Source organism: Triturus cristatus, chromosome 3_2 (assembly GCF_964204655.1).
Source record: "Triturus cristatus chromosome 3_2, aTriCri1.1, whole genome shotgun sequence".
NCBI classification, from domain to species: Eukaryota; Metazoa; Chordata; class Amphibia; order Caudata; family Salamandridae; genus Triturus; species Triturus cristatus.
The window spans coordinates 310,251,941-310,263,417 of NC_140584.1; the positions used below are offsets into that span (position 1 = coordinate 310,251,941).

The following is an 11,477-nucleotide window of genomic DNA, read 5'->3' on the forward strand; positions in this document are numbered from 1 at the left end:
GCTATGCAAAACAAAAATAAACTTGAAACTTGAACTCCTGCCCAGGGTCCTGAAGCAGATCAGGAGCGACCGGGCCCAAGTCCTCCTTGTGGCTCTGGACTGGGCAAGGAGAGTCTGGTATCCAGAGCTTCTGAAGATAAGCATCGATCCTCCAATCAGGCTGCCCGTTCGAGAGGATCTTCTGTCGCAGCAGCAGGGGTTCTCCACCTGAACCTGTCAACTCTACGCCTCCATGCGTGGAGATTGAGCGACTGCAGTTGATGATTTTAGACTTTCCTCCCGAAGTATGTAACAATATTTTGGCAGCCAGGCGTCCCTCCACTAAGACAGTATTTGCGTGCAGTTGGCAGAAATTTTTATTAGACTGTACAGGAAGGTCTATTGACCCTATTTCTGCTTCTCTATCCACTGGTTTTTTATTCATTCTAACCCTTTCCCAACAGGGCTGCGCTTTGGGAACTCTCAAGGGTTATCTTTCTGCTCTGTCTGCTTTTTTGCAGCTGCCAGACCAACCCTCTCTCTTCAAGTCTCCAACTGTATATAGGTTTTTAAAGAGGCTGGCGCACTTGTTCACCACGCCCTTTGTTATGCCGCAGTGGGACCTTAATTTGGTCCTTACTTATTCCATGTGTGCTCCCTTCGAGCTTTTACACAACTGTCCCCTCCGGCTGCATACCATCAAGACAACCTTCAGAGACCGATTACATCTGCCCAGAGAGTGAGTGAGTTGCAGGGGTTGTCTTGTACAACTCCCTAAATGATGTATTTTCTAAACTCATTGTTGCCTAAGGTTGTGACCCCATTGAATCTGGGGCAATCCATCACGCTGCCCACCTTCTTTGCTCCCCTGCATCCCTCTAAGGAAGAGGAGCGTCTACACTGACTAGTCCCTGAAACAGCATTGTCGTTCTATCTTGACCACACAAAAGAATTCCGGGTGGACGACCAGTGTGGGGTACGTGGGAGCTAAGAAGGCAAGGGCGGTGAACAAAAAGACCATCTCTCACTGGGTCGTTGTCTGCATTAAGATCTGCTATGCCCTGGCCAAGAATCAGCCCCCTGAGGGATTAAGATCCCATTCCACCAGGGGAAAGGATGCGACCACGGCCTTGGCTCGGGGTTTCCCAGTCCTTGACATCTGTCAGGTGGCAATGTGGACTTCCTTGCACACATTTTCCAAGCACCGCTGTCTGGACAGTCAGTCCGTAGGGACGGGGATTTTGTCTGTTTGGTTCTGCAGGATTTCCTAGTGTAAGGGATTGGTCCACAACCCACCGCTGGGATGGTATGTCTTGGGTATCTAATTCAAAGGTAAGGAATCTGCATGCAGCTAGAAGTCTCTATCAGATGAACAAGTTAATCTGATAGAGACTACTTGCCGCAGATTCCTTCATGTAGAATTATCCCCAGCCGTGAGACGGGATCCGGAAACTTTTTTGCCACAGCATCCCTGCGTGCTGGGGGCTACGCGACATCACGCAACTCCTCCCAGGCATCGTCCGCGTCAGCGAGGTCACATAAGACCTGCCCCGGCGCTCCTACGTCAGTTTTTTCCTTTTCCGCGTGCAACGCGGATCCGATCCTTGCTTCGGGCCTGTTAGGGCCCTTTTTCTTCCATTTCCTTTTGGTGGAACAGTGTGCGAATCCCTTCGGGCTTTAAGACTTGCACGTCTTGTGGGCATCTTATGTCGACGACGGACCCTCACCTCATTTGTATGTGGTGTTTGGGGGAGGTTCACGGCACCACAGATTGTAGGGTGTGCCAACAGTTGAAGCCGAAGTCGCGGTGGGAGCGCCGGATGAAACTTCTCTCGGCGCGTCTCTCCAGGTCGACGTCCTCCTCCGATGTCACGTGAGCATCGCTCCCCGGTGGGTAAGTGTCGCAGTTTGTCCCCGGGGGCTGGTTTCCGGCCTACCGGGGGCGTGGACTCCTATCCACAGTTTCCCGGTGGTGGGGCCTCGTGAGTCCAAATGGAGACATACACGGCGGCTTTGCAGGCCTCGCTGGCGTCTCTTTCTCCTTCCCCTCCTGGGGCGTCGGGGGATCCCTCGCTCCGCGCAGGGCCCTCTGCAGCGCTGCCGGTGGCTCCGGACCCGGCGCCGACTGGTTCGGATCCACGCTTGGAGGATGTGGTACTGTTGGGGTGCGGCTCATCTGGGGCACCTCGTTCAGGCCACGGCGTCTCTGCCTTGCCGCAAACTCCCACCGAGGTCCCTGTGGTGTCGGGGGTGGTCGCCGGGGCTCGAGTCGCATCCCCGAGCCCCTCTCGGTCCTTTGACAAGGTGGTCCTGTCTAAGGCCGAGGTGACGCCGCTACGGCGCCGGCAGCAGCTGGTAAGTGCGGAGCCACAGGGGTCGATGGACCCTCCTTGTCCTGCTCCGGGTCGAGGCCGAGGGAAGATCCCTCATCCCTCTGTGGGCCCCTCTCGTCCCTCCCCACAGGCGGCTGCCTCGTCGGAGGTTGAATCGTCCCTGGCGCTGCCACATGGGTTGCCGAGCGATCTTCGCCTCATTCTGGGCCGCGGCTGCCAGAGGGCTTCGTGCCACTCCCCAGGCCCGTCTCGTTCCCCCACGCAGGAGGCTGCCCCAGCGGGGGTCGGGTCGGCGTCACTCCGGCGCTGCCCGGGGGCCGGTGTGGCTCCAGCTCCACTCCGGTCTCCGCTGCGGGGTGACTTGGAGGTACCTTGCCCGGTGACGCCGGCTGGTGCCGACGTCCTTCCTCAAGCAGCAGACTCTACGGCTCTGCTCAGGGGTCGTACCGTGGATTCGTCTTCAGACGCTCCTTCTCCGGAGGCAGGCTGTATATTGGTGTCGTCCTCCCCGGAGACTGGTCGCTGTGTGGTGTCTTTTTCACCGGCGTCGAAGGGCGGCTCCCCGCCCTTCCTGAGGCAGAGGTGTTCGTCGGAAGAGCGACAGGTCCCTCATTCTTCAGCTCCTTCTGACTTCCAGGTCTGGCCCTTGCCCGCCCCACTTGGCCTCGGGGACGGCCGCCTTAGTTTGCAGCCATCGCCCGCGGAGGAGCTGCTTTCTCCACCGCGGGTCCCTACGGAGGCGGGTGCTGCCTTCGCTCATGCGGTGTCCACGGCTGTGGGCATTCTGCATATGGGTGACCTGGTGGCCCACTTTCCGGTGGATCATCTATAGGAGGTCCTCCACCAGGGCTCTGGTGGGAGGGAAATCTTACTTCCCTTTGAAGGTTCGCTCCTTTCTTCCTTGATGGGGGGCTTGGAGGCGTCCTGCCTCAGGGGACCCGGTGCCTCAGCAGCTTCTGCACCGGCACCTCCCGGTGCCGCGTGACCCGCCGTGTCTTTCTCTTCACCCCTCAGCTGCCAGTCCCCTTTTGCGTACTGCTTTTCCCTCCCTCCCGCCACTGTTGACTCCGCCTTCCTGAGAGGCCCGCTGGCTGGACTCTATGGGGACGCAACATGTTCGACTCGACCAGCGCAGCCCTACTGGCTCTTAACACCTTGTGTGTGCTGGCTAGGGCCTCCTCCTCCTGTTTGTGGGACTCGGCTGAGTCTCTGGGATCTGCAGCGTCCCAGGAGTCTGGCCTGGTGGACTTACGGCATCATGCATTGGATGGGCAAGAGCTTGCGCGTTTATTCTCCGCTCCGGACATCTCGGAGGTGCTGGGCCGGGCCATGGCTTCCGCATTCGCTCTCCGTCGCCATGCTTGGCTTCGGGATGGAGTATTCCCTGAGAATATTCGGGAGCGACTCATCGACCTTCCGTTTGATGGCAGCCTGTTGTTCCATGCCCCGGCCGACTCTGCCATCCAACGGCTCTTGGCAGGGCTCCGTCCTCCTCTGCCTTATCCTCCTCCTCCTCCGTCCCCTCCTCAGTGACTTCTGAGTTGGGTTGATTCTTGGCCTTCTTAGGCCGGCTGTTCTTGTGGAATGTGTTTTCTGGCCGTTTACATCCTTCCTTGGGACTTTGGCATTGTTGGCTGCTGGACGGCTCTTGTTTGATTGTGTGTGGGTTCTGCAGGAGTTGTTGCGCAGACTTGGCCCTGAGATTGGGCCTTCTGCTTTGCTTGGGCTGCTTGTCAAGCCTTCGGCGGGGGTAATTTTTTTCCCTGTGACTCTTTCGTTTTTTCTCTGCTGCGGAAGTTCTTCCAAAGAGGGTTCCCATAACTTGGGACTTACCGTACCCTATGTGGGGTAGTGGTAGCTGTCATATGGCTTGCACTCTGCTAGGGGTTCTGGTCGCCTTCGGTTGCCTGTTCTCCATGGTGTTTAGGTAGGTTGCTTTTGCTTCCTGAGGTCGTGTGCGCGGCCACTCGTGGTGGTGGCTCGGGCATCTCCTCCTCTCCCTGCTCCTGTCCTGAGGTCTGGGATGATCCTGTGTTCTCCCTTGCCGGGCGTCGCCTACTCTGCCTTCCTGGGGCCGCGGGCTGTTCTTCTTGCTTTGACTGTCGGCGCTGTTCTGGTTGGTAAATGTAAAAACAACAGTTGACGGACAGAATGCAGAACAATGTCATACATTCACCCCAGTACAGAGATCTGGGCCTAAATCCATCATTTGTTTGCTCACCATGCCATTCCAGTTTGAACCCAGCCATATGCAAATCAGTCTTGAACCTGTGCCTCATGGGAACAGTCCAGCCGGAACTGCCAAGCCAGCTTCTCCCTGAACTGGAACCAAGCATCCTAGGACCGGTTTCGGGCTTTCACCCCTCTTCAGCCAGGATAGCTTGATTCCAGTGGCATGGAGAGCACGGGACTCACGTCTGAGCATACCCATCCCACTCAGGGTGACAAATGCAAAAACAACACTTGATGGACAGAATGCTTGTCCCTTGTGGGTGGTTGCCCACTAGGTTGGGATGGCTTGAAAGTTTGTTGTCCCTGTCTGTCTTGGGACTGGTCCCTTTCCTTGCTCAGGATAGGGGGGGGGGGTTTACTACATGTGCCATGCGTTTACGCATGTTCTTTGCCTCGGGGGCACAGGGATGGGAGGCTGTCTATGTGCTGGCAGGGTGACTGCGCAGGTTTCTGCTTGTTCTTCTTCTTTCCCTGCCCTTGGGTTCTGCGGTGTTAGCACTACTCTGGTGGTGTTGTTAGTCACTGTTTCTTTCCAATTGTTCTGCTCTTCGCACACTGTTCCCATGCTTCCACAGTTTTTTATCTGGTGGTTCCGAAGAAAACTGACGTAGGTGCGCCGGGGCGGGTCTTATTAGACCTCGCTGACGTCACGTACGTGGACGACGCCTGGGTGGAGTTTGGTGATGTCGCCCCGCCCCGCCCCCGGCGCGCAGGGATGGTGTGGCAAAGAAGTTTCCGGATCCAGTCTCACGCCTGGGGATAATTCTACGTGAAGGAATCTGCGGTTAGAGACGAGTAACTCATACCTTACCTTCGGTAATGCATTATCTGGTAGAGACTCTATCTAGCTGCAGATTTCTTACAGTCCCACCCATGCCTCCCTGCTTTGTGGACTTATTTTGTACGGCTAGGGTTACTCCCCTTTTCAGGGCCCTAGTTTTGCACAAGACTACGTCAGTTACTTCGTGGCTCTGCGCTTCTGGTGTGGAAAAAATTAAAAGTACTGATGTCCGCGCGCATGGGTGGCGCCTATATAGGTACCGCAACGTCATAACTGATGCTGCCGACGACGCCACACGGAGCCGAATGGAACCACCCGACGGTACGTGCAAGGGTTATTGCTCACAAAAGTTTCTGGGTGCAGCTTAACGCCTGGGAAATTCAAAGGTAAGGACTCTGCAGCTAGATAGAGTCTCTACCAGATAATGCGTTACCGAGGATAAGTAACTTGTTCTTCCCTAACCAAAGCACTACCACATTCTTTAACTTCACTGTCAAAGCTGGTAATTAATTTGGATGACACCTTCTGGACTCCTAAAAATTGTATATTCAGGATAGGGTGTGAACTAAAAAGTTGAAATTGGGATGGGGTGTGGACCTCCTAAAATGTCAATGTCAAAGTGATAGAGATAAATTTAGGAAGGGATGTGGAATGATGGTATAAAAATGTTTGGAAGGAGCATAAGTAGGTTGATTGGCCATCTACCTTCTCCTGGAAATTGAATTCAACAAGACTGGACTCATAATTTTACACTCAAACAATCCTTATCTATCAACACAAATAATGAATTTGCCTCCTTAGGTATAACAATTGTCTCTGGCCAGTAGCCAAGTCTCTTGAGTTCTCACTTGATAGTTCTTTGAACTTCACTAGTCATATCAACAAATCTGACCAAAACAGCAATGTTGCACCTGCGCATTCTTCAGAAAATGACATGCTCCATTCCCACAGAAGACTTCAGACCCATGGTACAAGCAATAGATCTCTCACATATTGACAGAGGCAAGCCCATGCTAGCTGGTTTACTTAAATCACCTACCTTACCCCTCAAAGACACCAGCATGCGACAGCTCAGTTGGTAACAAACCCCAAGAAATCAGAACATTTTATGCCATTTTTTTAACAACTGCATTGGCTCCCATTAGAAATACGCATCACTCTCAAATTACCCTGTGTAACTTACAAAGCCGTTCTCACAGGGCTTACTTAACACCTTAAAAATATACTGCATACACATGGAGGCCCAAGAGAAAGAAGAGGAACACAGAGTAATCCTAGAGATTCCTGAGCTAAAAAAGCAAAACTGCCAGACAGGCCTTCTGATGCCTAGCACACAAACTGAGGACATAAAAAACATCCTAAACTTACTTACCTTTTGAAAAGACAAAATCTCAAAACACACCTTTACAAGCTCCACCCTCCATAGATCCCTATGCCGTTCCAATTCTTTTTGATACCTGTGCTCCCTTGTTAATGTCCTAATGATTTATGTATCTTGAGTTTTCTATGTAAAGTACCCCTGTGCAGTAATGGCTTGGGCTGCTCTATATAAATACCATAATAAAATAAATAGTTGCAAAGCGTATGATCAGAAGAGGTGGACCTCTGCCAGTGGGCAGAACTTACACTATACGGGTGTGGCCACTTGTCATATTTTGAATTAATGGATAATGGGGTATTCCTCCCACTCAGTAAAAACTCTGAATTTATTCTCCGATTGATTTTAGATACATTGACTGTCCTCTTCCTTTTTTTAATCAGGGCCTAAGCTCGCCATGGATCAGTTTCTGAACAAGCTTCCCAGAGCAGTGGTCAAGGGTGGGCAGGTCTTGGATATCAGAGGGGCAATTCAAGAACATCTACAGGTAAGTTTCCACCTCCAGCGGCCATATTCCGCTTAGCATTCTCTTTTTGGATGCTATGCTGTTTGTACAATGTTTGCCGCTGAAGGTCTGCTGTCTGTATGTCTCCCCTGGAGGTCCTGCTGTCAGTTTAACAGTGGATGTCCCACTCTCAATACACAATGTTACCTTGTTAGAGGTCCTGATCTTATTGAACCATTTCCATCTGAAGGCCCTGCAGTCGGATGTCTCCATTTGGAAGCCAGCTCTTAAAGTAATGCTCCTCTCGAGAGGACCTGCTGTGAGTGTAATGTCTCCCTGCAGATCCTGGTCTCATAATATTTAACTGTGGATGTCTCACTCTCAATATATAATTCACTGTTCTCTTGTAGAGCCTTGCCCCAAAGCCCATACCTTCAATCCTCTGGTGGTCCATGCCTCAGTATAATGTTCTTTGCCAGAGACTCAGTACAGTGTTCCCTCTAGAGGCCTTCTTGTTATTTAGGGTATGTTCATTGGAGGTACTGATGTCAGAATATTATTGTTCTCTTGAGTCTCTGGTCTTACTTTGTGATCCTCTGTGAAATCTCATCTCAACAAATGCTCCCAATGAAGACCTGCTATTAGCACAATGTGTGTCTCCGGAAGCTCAACTGCGAGTTTCATGTGCCCCTCCGTGGAGGCCCTGCTTTCAGAATAACCTCTTGCGACACTTTTGTGCTGCCGTTGCGACACTTTTTGTGATGCAGCGGCGGCGTAAACAATGAGGCACATTGCGGCCCATTTACAACGTGACGCATCTAGGGAGATGTGTCACGTTGTAAAGCCCTGCGTCACATTATACCTGCGTTGTTGTGTTTCAGTTTAGATACCCGTATATAGGTTTCCCTGAATCATGTCCTTATATAGGCACAATTCGTATTGCCCTTATTTAGGCATGAAAATCCCAGTCCTCATCTAGGCATTAGCCATGCTATCTAAATACAGGCATGGTCACCTACATCCGTCCATCCCAAGTCACAACGAGTTTTTAGAAACCAGACCCTTAAGCCGACGGGACTTTCCCTAGCTAGGATTATTGATTTCTCCAAGAACTCATCTATTATGCATGAACTACTATTCCTTAGGGGTTCATCCATGACATCTTCCTCTGCCCGACTTTACGTCAATGCTAGCATACCTAAATACCTTCCAGGTATAAATATACCTTCCCTTACCATGGCAAACCACGGCACAACTCAGCACGACTTGACTGCATGGTTCGCCACGGTAAGTTCGGAAGAGACCATATCCCGGCCTGACGCACTGACCAGACGCTGTCATCCCTGCTCGCAGAGAATCCAGCTTCCAGTGTTCTGACTCCCTCCGCGGGGTGTTAGAGTTTGAGACCCTGAAAGAGATACCCACCTCTCTCATTCTAAAGGTATGGAGCTGACTAGAACCTAGAGGGACTCTTGGCATACTAAACTTAGTATATACCATACTATAGAAAACAGCACCTACTTCTTACCTCGTACTACACTTAGGTTAGGTACACTGGGGTAGAACTATTTAGAAGCATCAGATGAGTTTTCACTTTTTAGCCTGTGTTATGCATGTATATATGAATATATGTCATAGCTAAACGACAATGCTATTGCAGTATTATTTCTTCTTACTGCTTACGCTGTGCGTATTATATCTTGCTTACTGTCTAATGATTGTAACAGCTCATATCTCTTACACGAGAAACAAGACTGTTCAATAAATCCTTTTATTGAAACGTCCGTCTATCTATTTCTGTGTACCTCTGGAGAAACTAAGCATGCACGATTGACTGAGTGAAACGGTTATCTATTGTTTCCACGATTCTGAGACGCGTTCCGATTCTAAGGGAAACAAAGTTGTCATGTTTATGGGGTTGTCTGAAACTAATCCCTTCTTGTTCATTCGAGAAGTTTCTAGTGACCTTTGAGTTAGCTGGCACACACAAGTAATTAAGTTTAATGTACTCTATAGGAGCACACTGACCTTAGTCCTATGCAAAAACTATAGTATATATTATTCCAATTAGCAGAGCCTATAAGGGAAATAGGAACTGCACTACTGCGTCATGTATAATGTATGCAGGGTGGGAGTTCCCACGCAAAAAGCCATGTAGCACTGACGCAGTGAAATTTACAACATTTCACTGCGTCACTCTACACCTTCACCGCATCAACATCCCTACGCCTACTCAGACCAGGCATAAGGACTGACGCAAGGCTTTTTAAATGGGACTTAGCTATCTGTTGTGGCACATTGCTGGAGTTGCGTCACTTTTATGAGCAACTCCAGCAATGCATCACTTTTTGGTCAACAGAAGCGCTCAGAATTTCATACGCATCTGTCAATCCTTGCGCCATGGTGCGTCATATTGTAACTACGGCGCATCCAAGGTGGCGCAAGGGTTTCGTATGGAGGCGCAGGGAAACTAACGCATCTGTACAGATGCATCAGTTTCTTGTAAATCTGCCTCTTAGTGTGTATGCCACTCTAACAGGCCTCACATCAGTACAATGTTGCTGTTAGTGCAGTCTTTCTCTCTGGAAGCTCAGCTGTATTGTGTTCCTCTCTGTGGACGGCTTGCTTTCAGTATAAGGTCGGACACTGGAAGGCCTGTTTCGGTACAGTGCTCATTTCTGGAGGATCGATTCTCAAATTAATATTCCCTTTAGCGGACCCGAGCGCAGAATAACACCGCTCACTGGGGGTCCATCTGTGTGCATATTGTAGTCCTCACTGAAAGCCCTGCTCTGATAAAAGCATCCCCCCCCCCTAAGAAAAGTCCACTCCTTGCAGTATGATGTCTGTCTGGGGCATGCAGCTTGGATATGTTTACTGACCTTTTCTGCTTCGTTTCAGGGATCTGATGGAGCCAAGAAACCCAGTGTTACACTTGTGGACACCCCAGCTCTTACTGCACTTCAAGAGAGGTAAGTATTCTTTACTCCATTTTAGTTTACCTCATGCCCTTGCTGTGGCGTTTATCCAAGTGCCAGCGCTGCCTCACCCTTTCTTGATGACTGAGGGCATTATTTATGAGAAGTGTTGCATCGCTGCTTTGTCGCAGCGATGCAACACTTCTCAGTGCGCCCTCCTTGCGACACCATTGTTGCACTGTATTTACAGTACGGCGCATCATGTCGCAAATATACAGACGCATCTGTATGCGCAAAAGTGGCGCATTGCTGGGGTGTGTCTGAAAACAGATGCAACTCCAGCAATGTGTCATTTCACAAGGGGCACGTCCCATGTGAAAGGGCCTGCGTCACCCTTACACCTGCCATGAGGCAGGCGTAAGGTTTTGACGCAATGGCGTTCTAGCAGTGGCGCACTGAAATCTAATAGATTTCAACGTGCCACTTCTATGAGGCTTTGATGCAGGGGACCGCCCACCCTGCATACATTATCCTGATGCAGGTAGAATGTAGAACAGGGGTTTACGAAGGGACGCATCTCCCAAGATGCATCACTTCGTAAATATGGCGCAACATGGCACAATATTTACGCTGCCACTGCGCCACAAAAAGTGATTCAGCAGCGGCGTAATGTTACGCAGGGCTTCATAAATAAGCCCCCCGAGTGAGTGATGTTTCTGGGGCGCTAAAAATTTGATGAATGTCACTTTTCTGGACTCAGGTTGAAGGTGGAAGAGCAGAACCGGCCGCCTACTGCGCCAAACTTGACCACGCTGCGAGTGAAATCAGAACACGGGGACCAGACGTACATCGTGAAGATGCTTTTCACAGAAACGATTGCAGATCTCCGTACCTACCTGGATGCACACCGGTAAGTGCGTCCATCTCAGCACAGAAAGAAGAGAGCCAGTCTCCATCCACGGCGCCCTTGCCTTAGTTAGTTACAACCCTGTTCTTATCTTGCAGGCAGCCCGGGGCGCGCTCTTATGACATCATCAGCACGTTTCCGCAGCATCTGTACAGTGATGGCTCCAAAACCCTGCAGGAGTGTGGGCTCATTCCCAACGCCACGCTTCTCCTGCAGAGCAAGAAAGCATAAGGAGTACATGCAAGTTCGCAGGTGTTGCTGTGAGGATTCCAAAATAAACATTTTTGTTTTACTCAGGCCTTTTGTACCGCGCATTCCTCCCCATCACACCCTAGTCTAGACAGGCATAAGGGCGCGAGGGCCACGTGGGATATCCAGCAGGCTTCATCTTGTCTGGTGCACGATGTGTAAAGCATGTGGTTCCTCAACGAGATTGGTTTATGAGCCCGTCACTGAATTCCTGCCATCGGGCATCTCTCCCGCCCACCACCACCTTCCTCAGTA

General features: G+C 50.8%; 1 protein-coding gene across 3 annotated transcripts in view; it reads left to right on the plus strand.

Moving 5' to 3' along the window:
• The window catches only part of UBXN11 (UBX domain protein 11), a 422,469-nt gene extending 411,200 nt beyond the window's left edge, over positions 1-11,269 (plus strand). For all 3 annotated transcript variants that reach the window (XM_085647748.1, XM_085647749.1, XM_085647750.1), the window contains 4 exons: positions 7,087-7,190; positions 10,050-10,120; positions 10,827-10,976; positions 11,072-11,269. In XM_085647748.1, the coding sequence (XP_085503874.1) occupies positions 7,087-7,190; positions 10,050-10,120; positions 10,827-10,976; positions 11,072-11,204 (458 nt within the window). In that variant the 3' untranslated portion in view covers positions 11,205-11,269. The remainder of the gene's footprint in view (positions 1-7,086; positions 7,191-10,049; positions 10,121-10,826; positions 10,977-11,071) is intronic.
• Positions 11,270-11,477: the final 208 nt, after the last annotated feature.